Source organism: Aspergillus tanneri (assembly GCF_003426965.1).
Source record: "Aspergillus tanneri strain NIH1004 chromosome Unknown AapTan_7_pilon_pilon_pilon, whole genome shotgun sequence".
Classification (NCBI taxonomy): domain Eukaryota; kingdom Fungi; phylum Ascomycota; class Eurotiomycetes; order Eurotiales; family Aspergillaceae; genus Aspergillus; species Aspergillus tanneri.
This window is the reverse complement of record NW_022984634.1, coordinates 2,102,778-2,125,918: the sequence shown is the minus strand read 5'-3', so window position 1 is coordinate 2,125,918 and position 23,141 is coordinate 2,102,778. Positions and strand designations below refer to the sequence as shown.

The window sequence follows — 23,141 nt, the reverse complement described above, 5'->3', positions numbered from 1 at the left end:
CCTATCCGATCTTGGAACCACGAGCCCAGAGAAAGTGAAACGCAAGGGGAAAAGAGCCATACTGTTTCCGGCGACAAGGCTATATCAAACACAGTTGGAAGGGTGATAATCATTATCATCATCTCCGGGAAGGTTTGAGAGATCGATATAGACTAGGCCGTCAATCAATGACTCAGTCTCCGGCACTTCCTCTCGTCATACTATACTGAAGCATTAATTGATGCTATTTTACTCTAGTCGGACTCATAACGATTGTAGGTACGTAGTGTACCGGCTATTGAGCCGACTGGAACCACACATAATGAGCCCTTATGTCATCAGAATTGGTTCTTATCGGCAGACGACGAATAATGATAATTAGTACATAAGATGAATTCGGGCGTTATCTTCCGGCTACGCACACATCTCTTTGTCCCCACGTCCCGGTAGGTTTACTTTAATAGTATTCGCACAAAGCTCCTGTTTTCTTTTTCCAAGAGGCTTCCCATTACTGTAACTAAAACTACCCAGTGTCGATCGCCCTCGTTCCAAGCAACCCATAACGACTGGCTGTTGGACACCTCTCTCCACCCCTCCTTATTACTCTCTCTCCAATCCCCATCGTGTTTGACCTGATTGAGTTTCATGCCGTCTTGTCTCGTGGGGAGGATGGTGCCCCATCCACGAGCGGTATTTTCCTGTGAATGGCTGACGTGGGAGGCGAAACTCCGCCAACTAGTTATATGTACTCCAGTTTTTATCCTCTTTTTGATTTCTTTTTTTCTCTTTCAGATAATTATTTTCCTGTCACATCCAGCTCATATCGGCTAGCTTAAAGCCTTACCATTGAAGATGGTTAGTATGGTCAATCAACAGCTAGCCATCTAAAGCACTTAGCGTAACTCATATAGTAATGGTGAGAATAGAATCAATAATGATCACACTATTAGTGGACTCGAAACCCGATCAAGCTAGACTTGACTGTCAATGGCCAAAGGGTGACCATACTTCTCGTTTCTCGTATCAGCAGTATGACATTCTTCGAGGCATACTCCATAGCTACCTATGTCCCGACTACTCTGTACAGGGTAGATCCTAGACAGTAAGTATCTAGGTAGTTAAGTACATGTACATAGACAGACCACTATAATATTACGATACCGTCCGAAACATCCGCAGCTACATACGTATTTTGATAATTCTCGCCACTGGACACGCATCCCATCCACGTTGCGATATTTATTTTCCTACCTGCGACGCCATCTGACTGACAGATTGGCTGGGGGAGGGCTGGTGCATGCATGGACAAGTCCGAATTTTCCCAGTTCTAAAAATTGCTTCCTGCATAAGGTTGGTTCGACTAAATTTCAGATGGCTGGGCAAAGTTGGCAGTACTTATTAACGTTGTTGTCTGACAGGCAGACTGTGCTAGCTTAGGCCTTAATAAACTCCCGTCTCACAGGATAGCCCGACCCAAAGGACGGGAATCCCAGAAGAAGTACTCCGTCTACGTACAGCTGTCGGAGGAGGAGTTGGATAAGATAACAGTAGACAATGAACAAGGTTCCCGATACTTGCATGGCTCAACGAACAAGAGTCCACCCCCAGATCGGCTGACATCTTGCATCCGATCTTCTCTTCGCCACAGGCTGATCCCAGAATTGCTTTTGTCGTAGGATGTGCTCGGATTTTCTGTGCCAGGAATTATCCTGTTGGAGCAACCTCAACACTCGTCAAGCTTCTCTTCCGTCTTCACAGAAGGCTTGTCTAATACTAGGAGACGGGGCATTGAGACGGGAATTTCTCCGTGCGCTCTGCCAAGTTGTTACCTCCACACTTTGTTTTTCCCACATTTACTTTATTCGGTGAGAGAATCTGGAGTTTGGAGTACGACTATGGCGTCCATCCGGAGTATATCCCTGGATATTCCGTATTTCGGTGACTTTCCTCCCCCTCCTTTGTTTCAACCTTCTTTGTCTGTCTCGTCAAATACCAGCCGTTAACTGTCACATGTCTGTTACCCGGTGACACCAATAGAGTCGATAATGCCGTCTTTGTCGATAGATGGTATCCAGTCGGTCTCAGGGAGTCTAATCTGAGTGTATCCATATATTAAGCTGCCCAACTCCTCCAAGTACGACCGAATCTCATATAAAAGGGGACGATATCTCAACAGTACAAACGAACCAATCCGACCGGCACGCATTGCATGGTTCTCCATCCAGTTAGTAAGAAAGCGCCATAGGGACCATGTAGTTCAATTCTCAGACGAACTAGATAGCAACTATGTGCTTTTAAGTATGACGGTCTCATCTTGGCTCTCAATCGTCAAAAATCCCAACATCAGCATCTCAGGAGCAGGTTTCACCGAGGTCAACGCTATATCCTCCATCAGCCCCGTGCTCTTTCCTCCTGCAATGAATGTCCCTCTTTTCCTTTACCCCCTCGACGAAAAACCGGGTATGGTCGAATTCCGGGGGATTCTCATCGTTGCTGGTGCGGTCAGCCGTCTGCATTCTACCCTTAACCCAGGCAGGTAAGAATGCGCATGTAACCACGTCAGCCAAGACGGCCCCCATAAGCCATTGGGAACTCCGATCAGTATTGACTGATCGAAGAAATGACACGGTAGTCCGCGGGGTGGGCAGAATTCGAAATCCTCTCGTCCCAGATAAATCCATAATTACTACTCCGTATTGCGTCGCATCTTACGGAGTACTATATAACATACTTTTGTGGTGGTGAATGACAGGTTGACAGGGCTGAGTTTTTGGTTTTTTTTTTTTTTTTTGTTTACCTTATTACAATTGGGTGGAGGTTACCGTTATTTAGGGTAGTAGTAGACTTTACTTAAGTCGCTGGTCCTCCGTCCGTATTCCACAGTCAATCGATGTTTCCATGGTTCAGGTGGATTCTCGTACGGTAAAGAACAGGTCTCGAAAGAATCGAAAACGATTTCCCCCACGCACGAGCCATGGGACGACATGTTTGACATTTCTTTTTCCAGGTTGGAATTCAAATTCATTCAATTCCTGAGCCAGTACTGGGGTGGTCAATGATTAGAATTTCTTTTCCGTATGTACTGTGTAGGGAACGGAGACATATTCCAGATTAGCTAGGATAATTGAATAATGTTTCCATTGTCGGATATTTACATAATTTTTATCCACAACACCTATGTCCTTATACAGTACCTCGACAAACTCTACTTATTGAGATAAAATTGTCATAAATTGCAGCGAGTTATTCCAGAAGGAACCACCACTGCAGCCAAGATAACCACAACGTAAAATGCCGCATTCAAACGGAGACATAACGTCATTGGCACAACGCCCTCGTCGCCTCCTCTGTTAGACACCTTATGCACTTTTGCTACCATACGCACTATGCTATATTCACGAGTTATTTTCACCTCACAAGTGAGGCAAGTGGTCTAGGTAAGGTAAAAAAAAAAAAAAAAGACTTCCTTCGATGCTGCATGTCTCTCCATAAGTGGAATCCCACATCTTCCTATTCGTTGCCAAGGACATCTTAGGTAGGTACACACTAACTAGGTTGCCACCTTGCCCCATCGACTGCATTTGGGGGAGGGGTCCAAGATGCAGATTGGGGGAGTTCTAAGTTCTAACTGGAAAGCCCGCATTCGACGGTCTTTCTCGACGTTTTCTAGAAGGGGGGATGGAATGGAACGGGTGGATTAGGTGCGTGCCAGCTCATCGGGTGGAATTTTCAGAGATTGCCTTGTCCGTCTGACCCTGAAAGAAAAATCTCGTCAGTGGCAGCACCTTCTGACATATTTGGTCATCTGGGAGGATAAGATGCAACGGCCCCGAAGTGTCACTACGTCATAGTTGTTCTTCCGAGGAGATATCTTCTACTACTAGTAGGTACTTATAGTCTGGTAAATTTATTAGGATTTTTTCGAGTCAGTTGAACCGCTAGGTTATTTCCGGTAGTCTCTGAATGAAAGGTGAGTGGCAGGAAGAGAATTCCCAATGTGGTTAGGGCAGTCGGCAGGGACGGCTTCAAATGCTTCCCCGTATTAGTCAGGGTTACCTTGTTGAGCAAGATAGGTCGTGCACTTCCCATGGACCGACTAGCTCTGCTCCATATACAGTACTACTGTGCGTAGTCACATAGTGTCCTGATGCAGTACCTAAAATAGTACTGTACCTAGGATCTAGGTACCTTGTAGCTATGGATTAGCTACTATGGAGTACAATAACTCCATTCTTGAGAGTGAGCAGGTCATTCCTCACTAGCGGCAGGTAGCTACCAATGAGTGCTGAGTAAGATATTGCAGCATCACCGAGGGAACCCACAAATGAAACCACTCCCACCCTAGTCTTTTTGGTCGTGGCTAGTCATCTGGTACCTACAGTAGTGACCGCGCCAAACAGGGCAACCTCGCTGGAGATACCCCAATCCCAGCAATCACGGACCAGGAATAAGACCAAAATCATTGTTGTCGTCGGGCTCCCCTCTCCCCACCGGTGATCGCCCGTCGCCAAGCTGTCTCATCGAGGATCCTGGTGAGGGATTTTCTGCTGAAGCGGACTAACAGGAGCTAGGAGTATTATTTTGGCTTTTGGAGAGCTTTTGCAACATCACTACAATGTATCAACCAACAGCCAGCCAAGAGCCAATCTCTTTACTATTCAATTGCTCGAATCCAACAATGAAACTCCACGATGCCCATTTCTTCGTACGGAGCACGGAGTAGTACGGTAGGAATACTGGAGTAGTAGTGCTATGCACGGAGTACCTGTAGTCTCCATAGATCCACTGTGCAGAGTACGAGAACGACCTCAATAGTCTCAGGATAAGGCGGAATAGATGATTTATCCCACTCCTACACCGACCAGGGTGCTACGACGCCTTGATCTCACCAGCTATCAGTCACAACGTGAGATATTTCCCTTCCGTCCGATAACCCTTGTACGGTGCCACGGTGGCAGCATAGCGCCAAATCGGCACTGACTCCCGCAGACACCAATCGTATTTCCCATCTAACCCAATGGCAACAATTGACATGCCCGGTCGGGGATTATCTCCGACCGAGGCCGAGACCGAAATTGACCCTCGTTCTTTTTCATCCATGCTAGTAGATGACGAAGAATGAGGTCTTTGCCCAAGCCAAACGAGCCCTATCAGGCTAGATTTCTGAGTCGGCTACGCGGCATGACTTTGGCTGTCATGTTGACTGTCGATTAATGATTAAATGAGTTGCGATCCTGATCGATGTACTGACGGGTAATCCCCCTATCGGGAGACTCCTCGGCAGGGAAAATCGGAAATCGGCATGAGCCCTTCGCACAACCATGGTTTCGACGTCGGGTGTGATCCATGGTTGCATGACAATCAGAATTTTCTATGCAGGTACGTCTGCGCATTGTCAAGTGGGTATCAAAAAAAAGGTGAGACACGTCTCAAACTACCCTCAGACAATCAATCAGACATGCCAAGGGTATAGATAGTGATAACAGGTTCATTGTTCGAACCGAATTTTGGTTCTGGATGTTTCTCTTTACTCTTTACTGTACGGAGTACCATAGGAGTACAATATCTTTGCAAATGCCAAGGATCTCATACATGGACGAATCTTATTCTCCCCGCAAAGCCGTGGATCAGGTGGACTTTGTCTCCTCTGGGAAGATGTGTTTGAGATTGTCTTGCGTGGCTATAGAGCGGTACATTATTTGATTTTCGAACATGCTGAGTATCAGATTCATTCAGCCACTCAGTACTCGGAATATTTACTGCCAATACTTGATCGACACGGAGGTCAAAGTATTGCCGATGTAGATCGCTATCTGTACAGCTGAACACCAGCGTCACTGCGAACAGATCAACTGTATACCAGGTGCATTAATAAAAGTCATTGCCTAGAACTATATTTAGTTGCTGTAGTATGCAGAATGTATGCACAGTACTGGACATACCACCATGATGTCTATAGCCAAGGAGAAAAGATGCAGAATCACTGCCTAGTACATACTATGTACATAGGCAACCATGTTTGTTGATGATCATCTCAGGGGCTGTGCTGCCAAGACTCTCTATCATTGCATATCATCATCTATGAATACGTACAGTTCTGTAGTACTGGATAGACTTCTCCTCGTACAGAGGTCAGAGTACAGAGCACTCGTAATCCATTGGTGAACAGACTGGCTATTGCACTTGCACTCAAGCCAAGAAGACAACGTCGCACCAATCCCTGCGAATATTCCACGCAGTTATGTATCTACATAGTTGGCATGACCGCGTCCATGTGATACGAATCCCTCCCTGGTTCAGGAGCATCGGCAAGGCTCGTTCTTGGCCGTCTTTGATCGCTGCAGTGGGATACCATTGGACTGGGTTTGATTGGGTTTGATTGGGTTTAATTAGGTCTGATTTGATGCATAGTGAGGGCATATCGGGAGAGTTGTCTTGGTACTGAGTTCTGTGGTTTTATTGGAGAGCATTGGGCTCTATTTATGGCATTATTGATTTGGATCTTGGCATGCTTAATTAGTTTTGCCAATATCTAGGAGTAGTATGAATTCTGAGTAGACTTGGACGAAGTACTTTGTACTATCAATATGACTTCATATTCAAATGATGTCCATATTCTACTTCTACTCTATACTCTGTACAAGGCAGCCAACCAAAGTACCCCGTACTCCTACGAAGACGCACTCGGTAAACCACCATCTCAATGAACAATCCCTACCTCCCACCCCTTTCCATCGCCAAGACACACCGTGCATTCCACCCGGATTATTGTCTTGGCAAAGCCAATGCCACCAAAGGGATAAAAATTGAGAAGGCACAACAATCCGTCTATCAATCACATTCATTTGGAATCGACGACCAATCAGATCCGGATTGATCCGGAAGATGTTTTACTATGCATAATGTACACAGGTACGTATACGGAATAGGTAAATATACCTACCTACAATATATGTACATATTAAACGACCGTGATAAGACGGATACTCTGTAGATTACTTATCTACATCCTGTACCGTAGGACTAGGTACGCTCACTCGTCCCCATCTGCTTCCATAGGTAGGTAGGTAGGTACATCACCGCGGTATTCAAGATGGTTACACAGCCCCATCCCATCTCATCTCCCGTCAGACAGGCCGTATCATTCCGAGTACTCCGTACGGAGAGAGGGGCCTAAATTGGTGTGGTCGGGAAGGAAATGCCACACATACTTTTGTATAAGTGCATATTTGCTGCGTAAGGGATCTTGGCGTCATTGTTGGGAGTTAGCGATTGGTCTGGGTAAAGTGGCTGTTGGTTCGGGGTAGGTTTGACGGAATGGGTGCTGGAATGGCTTGGAAGGACAGAGGATTTCCTGGTTTCTTTATGTATAGATGGATGGTTGATCATTCTATGTCGAGACTGTTGTATATATTGGCGGTACATTTATGTGTAGTACAATGTTTCGGAAGTATTTCGCGGTGATATATAGTCGCTAGAATGTGATAAATGTACTATTTATTTATCATGAGACATTCTCGAGTTGTGGGTAAGCAATACCAGGTAGCTATGTATCACTGTCTGAGACCAAGTACGTTATTACCTCGGACTGCATCATGTAGTAGCAGGAGTATACTAGTAAACTCAGATGAAGGTATAAGATAACATGTACTATTCTGGCGAGTTCGTAGACTTGTGTATTGGTCTCGAGAATATATAATTGTACAATGCGGGACGCAATGCTCTATCTAGGATGCTACAGTGTGTGACCTAGATCAGGAGAGGCCATGAATAGAAGACACGTGGAGTTAGCGTAGTTGATAGAAGTTAATTCGTAGACTTCGTCTGATCAGTCAGTGGTATTTAGTTGAGAACTCCAGATTCAGCCGGTCAGCATCTGGATAGACTTATGGGTTCACGGTTGTTCGTAATACTAATATGATCTTCTGTCCAGCACTGATCACATAAGTGCGTTCTCGAGCAGACTCAGATTATCCAGGTGCGTGAAGCTTTGCGTAGACTCAGACCATGGGCTGTAATCAAATCTCTGACCTGAGACGACGAGTATCAGAGGTTATGCTCACCACCTACAGTCAACAGGACTTCATAAATGAACCAAGGACTTGGTAGGAAGCATAGCAATGCTTAACAAGGACGAATTTTGCTGCACAAGAGATCAAGTGCTAGACAGTTCACAGGAATAGAATAGCGCGCAAGTCATGCATAAGTGCTGTTGAGGATTCGTCCATTGGTACAAATGGATAAGGTAAATGAGAACATCAAGAACTGTGTGCTCCGCGGGACGCCGCAAGAGACCAGGACCCTAACTCGGTCTGCGCTTAGATTTCTTCGTCTTCAAATTTCATTCCAGAACCAGCCACATGTGGTCATATTTACATCCGTCTAGACAGAATCAAAGTCCACAAAAGCAAGCTATTGCTAGAAGGTAATCTTAGCTCCCACCGTACAAGGCACCATCGCCCCCGGCATGTGCCTTTCAATGGCAAACTTGGCCCTCCAGCCCGTGCAATGGCCGGCTAGAAGCACGGCAGGGTCGAGCTTCTTGAGATCCCGCACGGAGCTTTCGATCTGACTGGCGTCGCTGGTGGCCAGGTGATAACCGCCAACCACTGCATGGAGAGGCACCGAACAACCGAGGCTTTCAATAGCATGTCGAGAGCAGTTGACTACACCCGCGTGGCTGCAGCCGGTGAACAAGACAATGCCCTTGCCTGGGACGGTCAGCGTAGAGCACCGAGAGTCTATCTGCATACGAGGATGGACGGCATACCTTTAAGATTACACATGAGAAACCGTTCATCTGCAATCAGCTCGTCTGAGATCCAGTCGTTGTCCTCTTTGACAAAGCGCATGCCCGATTTAACACCGGTTTCATAGGACGTCTGGCGAGGGATCTCGCCCGAGATTAAAAAGAAATCGTCCAGAACGGTATGGGCTTCCGCATGTTTACGTACCGTTCCCCCAGCATTTTCCAACTCCTCAAAGGTTGGGTCTGCTTGAAACGAGACGATGGTCTCGCCGATGCTGAAGCCGCGATAGTCGGGACGAGAAGGATGGAGATCCACTAGCAGCTCGTCCGAACGGCCTTTGGCTTGTTTGGCGTCTGTGATCATTTTGACGGCGCGAGGGAGGCCACCTGTGCAGGTTAGTATGGTGATCTTGATCTAATTTATTGAAGAAGTGGAGGATCTAGCATACCTGAATGATCCCGATGCCAATGGGAGAGTTGAACCAGTTCAATTGCAGAGAGATCCGGCCGCAGCCGTCGAGCGTTTTTCTCCCAGACGTCATTCTCAGGGCCAGCATCAAAAAGGATGGAATGCTTCACATCGTCTTTTGTTGCAGTCTAGGAGATGTGAGTCACGGATTCGGGGAGTGGAGCAAGGATCATACGACAAGGATGGACAGGCCATGTGCGGAGCAGCAAATATCCTCCATCTGGATCTCGCGGGAGGCATCACCTCTGTCGGAGAGTGGATGAGGGGAGTTCATGGCCAGGCTGCCCATCAAACCCGAGACCTCAACAGTGTCTGGTGGGGGAGAAGAGAGCGGATCGAGTTCATTGTCTACGATGATGACGGCGTCGAGGGAATCGATTTCGATGAGATTCATTGGCAAGTAGGAGTAAAGAGAGGGAAGAGGGTAGAAAAGAGAGATGATGGGAAGAGAGAGAGAGAGAAGACACAGATGAGAGAGTCAGCTGACAGATGCCTCAGGATACAACATGAATGGCATCTTCAACATCGTGATGATTCATTCTTCATCTCTTCCTCTCCGTACAATCCGTCCATAATCTCTATCAACCGAGGGTCGCCGCGTGAAAATGCGGGGTGTCGATCCTCCAAATTCGCCTCTTCTATCCACCTTTTGCCTCATATTCTCTCCATCTACCATCTATCTAATTGCATCTCTATATATCCATCCATCTACCTAGAATATGTACTTCCGATTCCTCCTCCTCGCTCTCCTCTTCAGCTCAGCCCAGGCTAAAATGGGCGCCGCCTGTCTTCAAGTCGTCGTCGCACTGGTCGGTCGACCCAGTGAGCTCTTCCAACAATTCCAAACAGAGATCTGTGACAAAGGATGTCAACCGACAGTACCACACTGGGATCTCTGGACACGCAATCACACGTTTGTGCCTGCCGTGCGCGCCATGATGCGACGGGTGGATTCGCCACAACAGGAGGAGGAAATGGTGAAGCTGGGCGACGACGTGGCGGACATCATCAAGAAACGTTGCGGGCCGATGCTCCAGGGACGTGACATCTGTTCGGACGACGAGACACTGGCGGCATTTGGCAACTGCTTCAAGAAACAGTTCTTCCGGGCAGCGTTGGTGCATCTGCCTCGATTGCTGCCGATGGCATCGGACGAGGTGTGTGGCGAACAATATCGCTATCTTCAGACAGACGAGCTGTGGCAGGAGATTATTCCGGGGAATATGCGAGAGTATGCGCAGGTGTGTCGGTCACTGGGGATAGGGATGCAGGAATTATAAGTATTATCATCTATCTATATATTCTACTATTCTGTATATAATCTGTTCTTTATGCTTTATATATATTCTCGGTATCGGACCTCCGCGGATCTCCGAGCCGTCGTACGAACGTTGGTCATCTCATTTAATTCATCTACTTCATCTATTTATTTCTATCTCCCACTCTCTATTCTTTATATCCATCATGCGCTAATATGTCCTCCCTCTCGTTCGCCGCTAGGCGCACTTTCCGTCGACCTCGTTTCCGTTCCCCTTGTCATCTCCCCTCACGTCTGATCCATCCAGGCGAATTCCAGCCTCTCGTCCCTCCTTCTCCTAGTTCTCTGGGCAAACCCATCCCCGCAAAATCCTATACACGCACTCGTTGGTGGCTGCGTCGCCTGGCATACCTGTCGCTGGCCACCGGCGTTGTCTACGCTGTCGACACCGCGTTCTACGAACAGTGTCTGACCCGCACCGCGCGCACCTTCGGCCTCGGACTGGTCGTCGCTCTTGACTACAAGATCAATTTTCGCCCCGATCCCCCCTTAGCTGAGTCCATCAATGCTCTACACACGCGCAGTGCTGAGCGGCTGTCGGACCTGCTGCGGCACAATGGTGGCCTATACCTGAAGATGGGCCAGGCGATGGCCATGCAGTCGGCCATCCTGCCACCCGAGTTCCAGCGTATGTTCTCCCGCATGTTCGACGATGCACCGCAGAACGACTGGAAGGACGTCGAACGCGTCATCTGCGAGGATTTCGGTTGTCCCGTCGAGGAGGTGTTTGGCGTCTCGTTCGCTGGGGACCCCACCAAAGGCGTCATGGAGCGTCAGGCGCGTGCCAGCGCCAGCGTGGCTCAGGTGCATTGGGCTCGACTAGCGGACGGTCGCGAGGTGGCTATCAAGATCCAGAAGAGGGAGATTGCGCGACAAATCCAATGGGACCTATGGGCATTTAAGTATGCTTCCCCCTCCGTCTGATTGTTTATTTACTAGAATATTACTGATGACGTCTAGAGTCGTTACCTGGATCTACAGCCGTGTGTTCGATATCCCCTTTTACTCCCTTGTACCCTATATCAGCGAACGATTATTCCTCGAAACCGACTTTGAAAATGAAGCCAAAAACTCAGAAGATATGGCCCGGCTCGTCGCCGGCGAGTCTCGTCTGCGCGGCCGCGTCTACATACCGAAGGTCTACCACGAGCTTAGCTCCAAGCGCGTCCTGACCGCCGAATGGGTGGAAGGCGTGCGACTCTGGGACAAGGATGCCATCACGCGGCCCTGGCGTGGCGGCTGGCGGCAGGGCACTCCAGGCTGCCGCGGCATGCCGCTGGACTCAACAGACGGGGGAAAGTCAACCTCGCGCCAGGCACGTCCTCCGACGGCGACGACGACGACGCTCCTCAAACCGGAGCGCACACACTGGCGGGGGACGAACCAGCGGGGTGGACTGGGCCTCTCACTTAAGGAGGTGATGACGACGATGGTGGACCTGTTCTCGGCGCAGATGTTCCTCTGGGGCTACGTGCATTGCGACCCGCACCCGGGCAACATTTTCGTGCGACGCACGCCGTCCGGGCAGGCAGAGATCGTGCTCATCGACCACGGGCTATACATCCACATGAGCCCGGAATTCCGACACCAGTACGCGCGGTTTTGGAAGGCGTTGCTGACATTCGACAACACGACGCTGCGCGAGGTGGCCACGGCGTGGGGGGTGACCAATGCGGACATGTTCGCGTCGGCGACGCTGATGCGGCCATACCAGGGAGGTGACCGGTCGACGGCGACGCACCTGCAGGGCTTGTCGCAGGTGGAGCGACGACATCGACATTACGAGATGCAGCAGGCGATGCGACAAGGGATGCGGCAGATCCTCGGTGACGAGACCAAATGGCCGCAAGAGCTCATCTTCATCGGCCGTAACCTGCGCATTGTGCAGGCCAATAACCAGTTCCTGGGCTCGCCGGTCAATCGGGTTAAGATCACGGGAATGTGGGCGTCGCGCGCACTGGTCGAGTCACCAGATCTACCGATCAGCGAGAAGATGCGCAACCTGGGACGCCATGTGGTGTTCCGCCTGGTGTTGTTCACCAGCGATGTGATCTTCTGGGTCACCAAGTTGCGACAGTTCCTGCGTCTCGGGGGTGGCATGGAGGATGAAATCGAGGCGCAGATGCAGGGCATGGCGCGCGATATGGGGATGGAGTTGAGTGGGAATGTTTTTGAGGGATAGACTACATACACATATAATGAACTGTACAAAGACTCCTCTCTGAATCATATATCATACCATCATTACTATAACATTTATCATTTTTCAACAAATCATGAATCAATCATATCTCTCGACTCCAACTCAATACTCATGCTCAAGAATTATCAGTAATGATCATACTCATGATCAGTATTCATACTGTGCTCCAGTCCTAATGGCCGCCACTCCTGTCCCGGATACGCTGTACTGGACATGACAATTTCCTCACTGGACTCGTCCTCGCCGCGCACCGGCAATTCCACAGGCATATCGTTGCGATTGAGCGCTCGTGCCAGGCCGCGCGATGGATGTCCGCCTGAACCTGCCATAGAACCCTCCCCCGGGTTTAAACCTGATTTCTCAACCGGACGCACAGAGCGCCGGGGATATAGCGCTTGATCCTCTTCGTATGTAGGAGGTCGACTCCCGAGATCATGATCCCGATACGTTCGTGGCTGCAACTGCAACTCTGACTGAGACCGAGACTGAGACCGTAACTCTGGTTGAGACCTCCCTCTTGCCAACCACAATAGTGTCTCCCCAGCATCATCATCCTCCGCGCCAGGAATCGTCAATTTCCAGGGTCGTTCCTGATCACCGATCCGACTGGTACGGGGATTCGACCGGAAAGTCCCCAGATGCACGGCGGGGTCATGGGGATTCGTACTGGGGATGTGCCGTTCGTGAGGACGCGGAGCAAAGGCTTTGGGACTGCGCGATCGGAGATGCAGATCTTGTGCGTAGGAGCGTTCGTCGCGGCGGCCTCGTGGGGTGTTTATATTTATATTATTATTTGCATTATTCGTACTAGTACTGGCCGTTGTAGGGCTAGTAGTGGTCGTGATGGTAGAGGAAGGACTATTACTAGGAGGGGGATGAGTATGCGGATGAGGGGCAGTCGACGAGCGATAGAGAGAAGGCTGTAAAGACAGCACGCTATCGGGACTGGCACTCTCTGTATAGGTATGCCGAGGGAAATAATCCTCTCCCAGGGGAGGCGAGAAAGCGACGACAGAATCCGGAGAGAAGTAGCCCTCCGGGGGAGGTGGTTGGCCTTGAAAGCTGCGAGGACGGAGGTCGAGATCTTCGATGGAGAGAGTTGAGGATGACGAGGGCGGGGGCGGAGGAAGATCAAGCGACTGTGGACGGGGATGACGAGAGAACAATCGTCGACCCTGGGGGGTTAGTGAGGGCATTCTGGGTATCTGGACAGAGAGAAAGAGAGAGACTTACGGCTTTGTGAAGGGGGTTGTCTTGGGGTATCCAGATTACGAGGCCCTGCTCGAGCCCACTTGCCAAGAGAGACGGCGCGGGAGCAAAGCGAGATGAAATGAGGCTGCGACAAATATATACGGAGTATATTACACAAGTATAAAGAGAGAGATCTATATATGTAGCCGGCAATCTCGTTGAGGCTATTGTGCATTCTTTGCCTGTGCTTGGCGATTCCGGCATCAGAGATCTGACATTAAATCGTCTATAACTACAGTGTCGATTGGAGAAATCAATCTTCATTCGCTACATTCATGGTATCAATATAACAATAATATATATAAAACAAATCAACCCTCCTTGTCCCCTTTGAATTTACTGCGTCCTTTGGCAAATAGACTCTTGGCCGTCTTGCCCGCCTGTCCTCCCAACACGCCCGCCGTGTGCAGCAGGTCCTTACCACGCTGTTCCACCTGCTGTTTGTTCATCATCCCTCCCAGCGGTGCTGACGGCCGTCGCGTATGTCCCGATCCTGACCCCGACGGGTCTGGGTGCGCAAACGTGCCTAGTGACCCCAGCTTGGGGAATTTGCCCCGCGACCCGCTTGGCTTGGACTCTCCCGTCGACAGTTTGGGGCTTTTCCCAACCACGTCCATGTGCTCTGGGTGCGCCTGCATCGTCACCCGGATCCAGTAGCTCAATCCTGTATCGATGCAGCTGAATTGCTCCCGCGTCTGGTTGAACGCCCGCACCCGTTCCGCCGACGTCGACTTCCCCAGAATCTCTCGGAACCCCAGCGGCGTCGGCCCGGACGACGAATTCGGGGGCCCTGGCGTCCGGAGACCAGAAGTGGCCAGGCAACTCTCCTCGACATGCGTCTCACTTGCCGCTGGCTCCGCGTCCACCACTTCGGGGAGGTGCACCGAGCCAATGCTGCGCCGGTCACCGATACCCGGAGTCACCAGGGTCAGTTTGGGTTTCTCCGGCGTCCGCTGGGCTTCCTCACCGCCAGTCTCGGCGTCGTGCGTTGCAACGGTCGGCTCCGGCGGAGGGCTGACCCCTGATGACGGGGGGTACTGCCCGGGCATAGGCGCGAGGTGGCTGATTTCGGAAGACTGGGGATACGATTCGGGCACCGGCGCAGGGGGAACGGGCTTCAGGTCCGTAGGAGGCACCGGCTCCTCTGAGGACGACGATTCCCACGAGAACTTCCGGCTCAGTTTGGGTCGCGCCGACTGCGGAGCCGGGGCCAGCGCAGGAACGGGCGCGGGAGCTGGAGTAGGAAGAGGAGAGCTGGAATATGACTCCTGGGGTTGTGGTATAGGAATGGGGACTGGCTTTGGCTCCAGAGCACTTGGGCTGGATTCCTCGTTCCAGTGCTTCTCGTACTCACCCGGGACCAGACTGTCTTGCCGACTCGTTGGCGGGACGGATCCGTCCTGCGGCTCCGGCTCGTCCGACGGCGTGTTCTCCCGGCTCAGTGATCGGATGATCTCCTTGCGCAGTCGATCGTTCTCCGTATCCTGTGGAGAGTTGTCGGTGCTCATCGACGGCACGATGACCGGGATGGGCCCACTGGCAGTCTCGTTGGGCATCGAGGTCAAGTTGTCACCAATCTTGAGCGGCGCCAGCTCCGGCACATTGGACGATTGTGCGTGCGAGTCCGGTGAGGGGGTGTGAATCGAGTCGGGGATGTTCGAGGACAGTTCGGCCAGCGCGGAGGGAGGCGCGCCGTCATGGCTGGTGATATCTGGCTTCCTCGACGGGCTGTTGCCAGGACTCGGGACGCTCAAGTCTCGGCGATGGCCAGGTTTGAACCCCCTCGGGGGGGACGTAGACTCAGGTTCTTCGACGATGGTGGTGGGCGTTATGGCGTCACTCAAACTCTGATGGCCAATGATGGGGCTTATCACCGACGTGCTGTTGCTGTTCGATCGTGCCACGCTGTCGACGGCCGTGGTTGGTGTTTCCGGAACGTCGAATGCCTGATGGACCACAGATGTGAACCCGAGAGAGGGACTGTGGCGTAGTTGATGTTCTTGCGGAGCGGGCGGCGGGCCTGTCGTCTCCTTCGGAGTGCTGGGATCGGAGTCCTCCATAAAGTTCGTGCCAAAACTGGAGATGCGCTTGACATCTGGTAGTTGTAGAGCGGGAGATTCTGGTTTCTTCTCATCACTAGGCAGTGGATCGCCGCGAGGATCGACTCCGGGCGAAGAGCCCTTGGATATGGGATCCGTTGAGTTGCTCGTCGCTTGACCTATCCCTGGATCCTGGCTTCGTTCCGCCGGGTCTTCTCGCAATCGCTCGTATATTTCGGCAGGGCGTACAATAGGAACAGTTCGGTCTTTGGCTTCTGCGGACCGACTACGGCTAGCCGCAACATCGACGGCCTTCAATGTGGACACTTGATCCACGGATCGTGATCGATCCTTGGCAGGCATGGAAGTGTTCTGCAGGTGGTGTTGGGAAAACGTCGCGGGAATCTCGGGGACACTCTGGTTTACACAGGCTGACTGCTGAACCGAGGGCGTCTCGTCATCATCATCGTCGTACTCGCCATACTCATCCTCGCCCCAGTCATTGCCGTCGTAGGAATACTTCTTTGCTTCTACCCAGCGCTTGGTCTTAGATCGGTTGACATTCGTCTTAAAGGATAAAGTGGCATCGCCGCCTGGGTGCGGCGACATCGGACTGTTAGAACTCGAGCTGTTAGGCGGGATTAGCCAGTCAGTATAATTGCAAATGACGCAGACTGAGGTCATGATCATGATCTGGAAGGGCGTACAGTTTGTTCAGTTCCGGCTCATACGGAAGCTGGAATTGGCGAGCCATCACTACAACGGACTCGGTCGGCAAAGATCAGCCAAGTAGTTTATAGTAATGGCAGTGTGGATCTGGATCGGCATGCGCAATAAATAGTAATCGTCAAGAGGGAATGTACAGAGTAGAGATGGAGAGTCGAAAGTTGGGGAGAAACGAAACGAGAGTAGCTGGGATGTTGCACGAGATGACGTGGGTGGATCGTCGACTTCCCCTGACTGGCGATGCCCTGATGCCTTGGTGCGTGGCGGTGGCGGTGCATGCTTGGCTAGTGGCGGGTGTGTCACGTGTTGTCTTTTCCTGATTCGGATGACGACGAATCCCCCGATGGCCAGTGGGTACATGGATGTTGACGTTCACGTCTCTGACCATTTCTTTCTGATGAAGCCAGCGGGTTGCTGCATGTTATGTCTCTGTTGATCTCCTTCGCGTAATCTCAACCGGTTCTCCCTCAGTGTCGCTCGCTTAATTTCCTTTTGCAATCTCTTCGTCGCGGTCAACCGGCCACGTTTTCATTTCGCCTCCTTATCGATTAGATTGATATCCCCTCCCCCAGACCGTCGTATAACGCGGTGTCTGTTCACGATCCCAGTTACAAAATGACCGGCCCGTCGATTCAAGATCGTACGGGTGAGTTCCACGCCATCCTGGGTCAGACCCAGAAGCGTTTGGCCTCTTCCAAAGTCGGATCGCAGCGACAGAACCTGCTGTCCGAGACCCAGCGACGACATGCAGACGGAGCTGCTCCAGGCGGCAAGAGGGCGCGTTCTGAATTTGCTAAGAAAGCGGCGGAGATTGGACGTGGGATCACTGCGACTACAGCGAAGTTGCAAAGACTTGCCGAGTGTGAGTAGAAAATGGTCCTGGCTATTCGTTGATGGTATATAGGTCCCTTAACAGCTAACACGGGAATACAGTGGCGAAACGGAAGACCCTCTTCGATGACAAACCTATTGAAATCTCCGAATTGACCTACGTGATTAAACAAGATCTGGCGTCTTTGAACCAACAGATTGCTGGGCTACAGGCGCTTACCCTTTCGCAACATCCAAAATCGAATCGGTCGAAAGCAGACCAGGAGGGAGAACATAATGATAATGTATGTCGAAGAGCAAGACAAACAACGGAATCATTAGGATGATATGCTGACATTTTTGCCCCTATAGGTCGTGGTAATGCTGCAGGGAAAATTAGCCGACGTTGGAGCCAATTTCAAAGAAGTACTGGAGGTGCGCACGAAGAACATCCAAGCGTCACGCTCACGAACCGAGAATTTCGTATCATCCGTATCATCGAAGTCGCAGTCGGCGTTGGACACGCAACGGTCTGATTCTCCGCTGTACAATACGTCAGGGAGAAGAACACCACAGCCGGGTGGTGCATCGGATCTGTTGACCTTGGAGCCGTCGAATTCGTCGCCGCTGGGTCGTCCGTCGATGCACTCAGACCAACAGTTGCTGGTGATGGAGGAAGCTCAGTCGAGTAACTCGTACATCCAAGCGCGAGGTGAGGCAATCGACGCCATCGAGCGCACCATCAACGAACTAGGCGGTATTTTCGGCCAGTTGGCGCAGATGGTTAGCGAACAATCAGAGATGATCCAGCGTATCGACGCCAATACCGAAGACGTGGTGGACAATGTGCAAGGAGCGCAGCGCGAACTCATGAAATACTGGACCCGGGTATCGGGGAATCGGTGGCTGATAGCGAAGATGTTCGGAGTGCTTATGGTATGTTGACTTCCAACATGGTTACATTACATACTAACGGAGAGTAGATTTTTTTCCTTCTCTGGGTGTTGATCTCTGGATAGATACATGCCCCCCTTTTTTCTCTTAATGATGTATTAATATTGACAGGCATTTGTCTGGCTGTGCTTGACGAATGATGCATACAATGCTCCCGCACTAGTTTTGTTTTTTTGGCGTGGCTAGATCTGTTGCTGTTCAGCTTTTATGGTCCTCGGGATGCGGAATGGGTTGAGTAAATATGGTGATTCTATTCATAGAGTCAGTTTATGCTTATCCAGTTTTATTGGTATATACATATGTAGATTCATCATCCATCTATGCTTACTTACATCCTGAGAGAGAAAGAGAGAAAGAGATCACAAAAACGTCCCATCACAAAACTCACACCCCAAAGCGACCACCGATCCATGCAAAACTGGCACCTCTTCAACACAATGAGGGATAGCACCACGTCTACAGATTTCCCTCTGAGCAGCCTTGAACCAAATCCCCTCGAGACTCGGCAACGCATCGACATTAGACTCGCGGCTCAGCGCCACGAACTCGTCCCAATCCTTACGCATCTTCCACATGAATTCTCTGCGATGGGTCCAGGTGGATGTGGGCGGGGATGACGATGACGCTGATGACAAGGAAGGACTCGAGGTTCTTTGGATCTCGTCAGCAGCAGCGGCGATGAAGAAATCCACGAGTCGTTCGACGGTGGAGGTGGTGAGGAGTAGACCGAGCCAGTTTTCTGTCGAGACGTGGGGGATTTCTGGGGCCATGAGACGACGGACCGCGGAGCAAAGGAGGTGCATGCAGTGGTGGGTGGAAAGGAGGACGGAGGTATCGGTGAAGGGGGGTTGTTGGAGGATGGATTGTTGGGAGATGTGTTGTTTGGAGTCGAGAGCGGCGGCGTGCGTTTCCAGGAAGAAGATTAGATAGGCACTGGGTATGGTTAGAATCATATAAACAACTAAAACATGATGAAAGTGATATTCAGAGGACAAACATAGGGTAGAGGAGACGGGTCTGAAGGAGACCCACGCCGCGACTGTAGACGACTTCTTTTTCGGTCTTGGAGGAGGACCAGAGTGGCTGGGCCAGTGCATCCGTCTGTAAATGGTGGTGGACGACGTATTCGGCCAGGTAGTAGGAGAGTCGGACGCAGGTTGTCCAGCATCGGTTTAGATCTGCTACATAGCCTAGTGTGTACTCGGGGAGATCATCGCGCGTATCGGTATCGATCCCGGTGTACTGCGGGGGCGGTGGCGGGAAGAGCACAGAGATGAAGGAGAGATCGTCTCCAGGTGAATGAAGAAGCTCATCGTAGTTCAGCTCGGTGAAGGAGAACTGACTCAGTAGTCGTTGTCGTTGACGAAGGTATTCCTGAGCGATGGCGGGTTCATAGCGATAGATGCGCCGGTGCAGCAGACGACAGGTTAGGATCAGAGAATAGATGTCGTACAGATCACATTGGGCGAGGATCTGGACCAGAACGTTGGTCGGGAGGTGTTTCCAGAGAGGTTCGTTGTCATTGGGAGAGGTTCTGTGATGGTTAGTTGAGTTCAGGAAGAGTACTTAGGGGATATGTCGTACATGGTTGGCTTTCGTTGCCGGGAGACTGTGTGTTTGGCTCTATGGATGATGAGACGAAACCGGCGAACAACGCGAGGACTCATGATTTGGCCTTCTCGCCATGTCGGCGACTGCTGGACGGCGAAGGAATTGGCTTCAGAACTGGGCGATGGTCGTATGAACGATTTATATAGAAAGGTCGAAATCATCTCACGTAAAGCCAAAGCGGAAATTTGGGCAATGCCAAGGGACCAGATGATGCGAGAGGTGAATCGAGACAGCACTGGGGCGCCGAGTCAACATCCTTCGGGGCGCAATTGTGGATAGATTGCTCAGCCTGAAACTGGTGGACCAAGGATTCACATCAAAGAGTGGCACCACGGGAATAAGGCTGATCAGCATATCCATCCATCCTTTAAGAGTATTTCTTCCCTTTGATTCTTATGCAGCCAACTGCAAAACCTCACGGTTGACATCGGGAGGCTGTGTTGTGTGATAATAATAGACAATTATAGGCTATAATAAGTCCAACTATTGGTGGGGATTCAACGGCTGCCTGGGGTGAAACAACCAAGCAGTCGAGAACTACCGATGAGAACATAGTTTATCATGTCGACCAAGATTCAATACCCCAGGATTCACTGTGGGTGAGGGCTCCAATCCATCAGACTAATAAGAATTGAGTCCGAGTGGCTTAGGGATGTCGGACGTATTGTTTGTGAGGGGCTGGGTGGAGCATTAGTTCTCACCCCGGATTCTTCCTGGATTGTCTCATGTGGCTTGGACTCTGCCAGCCTCGAGAACATCCAAGGAGGTGCTAGTGTGGGCTTTGTTCTGATGAGCCGATTCTTCGGAGTTTGCATCCCACGCGTTCACGAGTAGTCGCGCATCGCGACGTACAGTGGGCATTTGGTTCGGTTCTTCATCCGGCAGTAGTGGCGACTGTAGATCTCGTCGAGATGCCGGGCTTTGTGAGTTTCTTCTCTGTTGACACGGTCGCAGCTTGTTGAACATGTGAATGCAGCTTGCGCGTCGCAAATTGCCGGATCGATTTGACGCTATCCTCGAGGCTTTTGCGGTCGTAAGTCAGAGGTCCTCAATGTTGTTCTGAAATCGACAGATTGAAGGGAAAATGGAGTGGACCGATAATATAACCATAACAGCAGTTGAAGAGCAGAACACGTATCTATCAACAATCTTCAATCTCGGACTGAATTGCTTCTTCAGAAGGCCATAGAGGACGCCCATTTCGTTCCATGAGTCATGGTCGATGAGTCCAGCTTTTCCAGTAAATGACTGTCTTCCCGAATATTCCAATCGGTTTTGATAGATACCACGTATCCATGGCTGGCAACATGGGTTTCTTCTGGTAAGACAACATGCCCCCTTTCAATTCGTCGACCGCTTCATCAGGGAGTATGTTATCGAGCCCCTACCAGGCTCAGCCTGTTGAGCTGGCTGTTCCTCTTCCTTACCATCATGGCCAATCAAGCCAGCAACGTATCTCTGCAGCTTCACAAAATGAGATCCTTGGTACCTGGACCATCCTACCGACAGGTACAGCTCACCATTTTACAACCATACAGGAGTATGGCAACACATATGAAACCCAGCAAAGTCAAGTACGAATTTGTGGAAGAAGTTAAGTGCTTGGACTATTACGTTCCTGGAGGCTACCGTCCTGTCATGCTAGGGGATGAGCTCTGCGCAGATCGATGTGTTATCGCTCACAAACTCGGGCTCGGGTGCTCTGTCACGACTTGGCTAGCAGAGATAGAAGGCAAAGCCGGCTGGCTGCCCTCAAGATCTCTATTACCGAATCAGCGGAGCATACGTATGAGAGACATATTCTTTCGCAGCTAGCCAAGGCTACTCCCTGGGAAGGCCATGGTGCAGGACCTGCTCGATTCTTTCACATTCTCTGGGCCAAATGGCACTCATCGGTGTTTTGTTATAGATGCTGCAAGAATCAATCTTCAAAGCAAAAGAGGTTACATATCATCGACACCTTCATCTGCCTGCCACTCGAGCCATTGCTGCACAACTCATACTCGCTATGCAGTTCATCCATTCTCAAGGTATCGTTCACGGCGGTAAGGTTGGCGTGCTGAAATCCCTCTTCATCACTGGACTTGGGAGTATGAACTAATCTTAATCACGGCTACAGGTTTTCGCAAATATCCTTCCTCGCTTGCCACTTGATATGCGAGACATGACTCTCGAGCAGGTGTATGCAAGGACGGGCGAGCCTGTAAAAGATCAGGTCATTCGCGAAGATGGCACTCGTCTTTGTCCGGGAGTTCCGTCAGAAGTCATCATTCCTGTTTGGCTTGGTCCCAGCAGCGACGAAATATCCCTCGTGGACTCTGGCTTCATGATTGCAGATTTTGGAGAAGCGTTTGATCCTCAAGTGACAGCGCAGTATGCGGCTCATACGCCGCTCCTGCTCGCACGGCAGGAATCTCGCCTTGCAAAGCCCGGAGGAGCAGACGAGCCACTCGCCTTTTCGGGAGATACATGGACTCTTGCATGCACTACCTGGGATCTTTTCGGCGACAGGCCCCCGCTTTGAAGCCTTCTCGGTCTCATGGGATGAGATTACTATTGATCACGTTGAGATGCTCGGTAGACTTCCTGAATGGTAGTGGAGCAAGTGGGAGGAAAGAGGTAGCTGGCTTGACGAGCATGGACGCAAGAATGCGAGAGAAACCCTCCGAGAGTGGTATAATGACAGTGCCAGAGACTGGAAGCAAGGCGTTGCGGATTATATACAGGACCTAGGGAGAGGAAGGGATTTGATACTTACTTAGCGGAGGAGAAAAATGCATTCCGTGACATGAAGTCGATGTTGATTCTTGAGACGAGAAAAAGGGTGACGATCGAGTAAGTGGTGGGTTGTGAGTGGATGCAAAGATGGGGACTGCCTGCGGTGCAAAGAATGCGGATGTAATACTGAAGGACATTTGAGCTGGAGCCTGGTCCGCAAGCATGCTCATGATATTTCTATTGATCTGAGCCGATGCATTTTGTCCAAGTTTGCCGCAGCGCTGCTTGGCGTCCACGCCAGCGTTGTACTAATA

General features: G+C 50.7%; 8 protein-coding genes across 8 annotated transcripts; 3 read left to right on the top strand and 5 right to left on the bottom strand.

The window, feature by feature from the left end:
- Positions 1-2,263: 2,263 nt before the first annotated feature.
- On the bottom strand, positions 2,264-2,495 carry ATNIH1004_007284 (uncharacterized protein; the record flags this gene model as incomplete). The annotated part of the gene is made up of 2 exons (XM_033571909.1): positions 2,264-2,365; positions 2,421-2,495. 2 exons carry the CDS (start codon positions 2,493-2,495, stop codon positions 2,264-2,266), a joined length of 177 nt encoding a protein of 58 aa, XP_033425224.1.
- A 5,902-nt stretch (positions 2,496-8,397) lies between these two features.
- ATNIH1004_007283 (MBL fold metallo-hydrolase) lies at positions 8,398-9,591 on the bottom strand (the record flags this gene model as incomplete). Its single annotated transcript, XM_033571908.1, has 4 exons — positions 8,398-8,690; positions 8,750-9,115; positions 9,178-9,325; positions 9,373-9,591. 4 exons carry the CDS (start codon positions 9,589-9,591, stop codon positions 8,398-8,400), a joined length of 1,026 nt encoding a protein of 341 aa, XP_033425223.1.
- Positions 9,592-9,916: 325 nt separating this feature from the next.
- On the top strand, positions 9,917-12,697 carry ATNIH1004_007282 (ABC1 kinase family protein; the record flags this gene model as incomplete). Its single annotated transcript, XM_033571907.1, has 3 exons — positions 9,917-10,438; positions 10,774-11,417; positions 11,476-12,697. The coding sequence occupies 3 exons, from the start codon at positions 9,917-9,919 to the stop codon at positions 12,695-12,697; spliced, it is 2,388 nt and encodes a 795-aa protein (XP_033425222.1).
- Positions 12,698-12,843: 146 nt separating this feature from the next.
- ATNIH1004_007281 (uncharacterized protein) lies at positions 12,844-13,914 on the bottom strand (the record flags this gene model as incomplete). The annotated part of the gene is made up of 1 exon (XM_033571906.1): positions 12,844-13,914. One exon carries the CDS (start codon positions 13,912-13,914, stop codon positions 12,844-12,846), a length of 1,071 nt encoding a protein of 356 aa, XP_033425221.1.
- A 366-nt stretch (positions 13,915-14,280) lies between these two features.
- On the bottom strand, positions 14,281-16,762 carry ATNIH1004_007280 (uncharacterized protein; the record flags this gene model as incomplete). The annotated part of the gene is made up of 2 exons (XM_033571905.1): positions 14,281-16,636; positions 16,716-16,762. The coding sequence occupies 2 exons, from the start codon at positions 16,760-16,762 to the stop codon at positions 14,281-14,283; spliced, it is 2,403 nt and encodes an 800-aa protein (XP_033425220.1).
- A 587-nt stretch (positions 16,763-17,349) lies between these two features.
- SED5 (t-SNARE syntaxin) lies at positions 17,350-18,527 on the top strand (the record flags this gene model as incomplete). Its single annotated transcript, XM_033571904.1, has 4 exons — positions 17,350-17,596; positions 17,668-17,849; positions 17,917-18,480; positions 18,525-18,527. 4 exons carry the CDS (start codon positions 17,350-17,352, stop codon positions 18,525-18,527), a joined length of 996 nt encoding a protein of 331 aa, XP_033425219.1.
- A 330-nt stretch (positions 18,528-18,857) lies between these two features.
- Positions 18,858-20,165, bottom strand: ATNIH1004_007278 (F-box protein; the record flags this gene model as incomplete). Its single annotated transcript, XM_033571903.1, has 3 exons — positions 18,858-19,431; positions 19,496-20,032; positions 20,083-20,165. The coding sequence occupies 3 exons, from the start codon at positions 20,163-20,165 to the stop codon at positions 18,858-18,860; spliced, it is 1,194 nt and encodes a 397-aa protein (XP_033425218.1).
- A 1,275-nt stretch (positions 20,166-21,440) lies between these two features.
- Positions 21,441-22,633, top strand: ATNIH1004_007277 (uncharacterized protein; the record flags this gene model as incomplete). The annotated part of the gene is made up of 3 exons (XM_033571902.1): positions 21,441-21,683; positions 22,019-22,159; positions 22,229-22,633. The coding sequence occupies 3 exons, from the start codon at positions 21,441-21,443 to the stop codon at positions 22,631-22,633; spliced, it is 789 nt and encodes a 262-aa protein (XP_033425217.1).
- Positions 22,634-23,141: the final 508 nt, after the last annotated feature.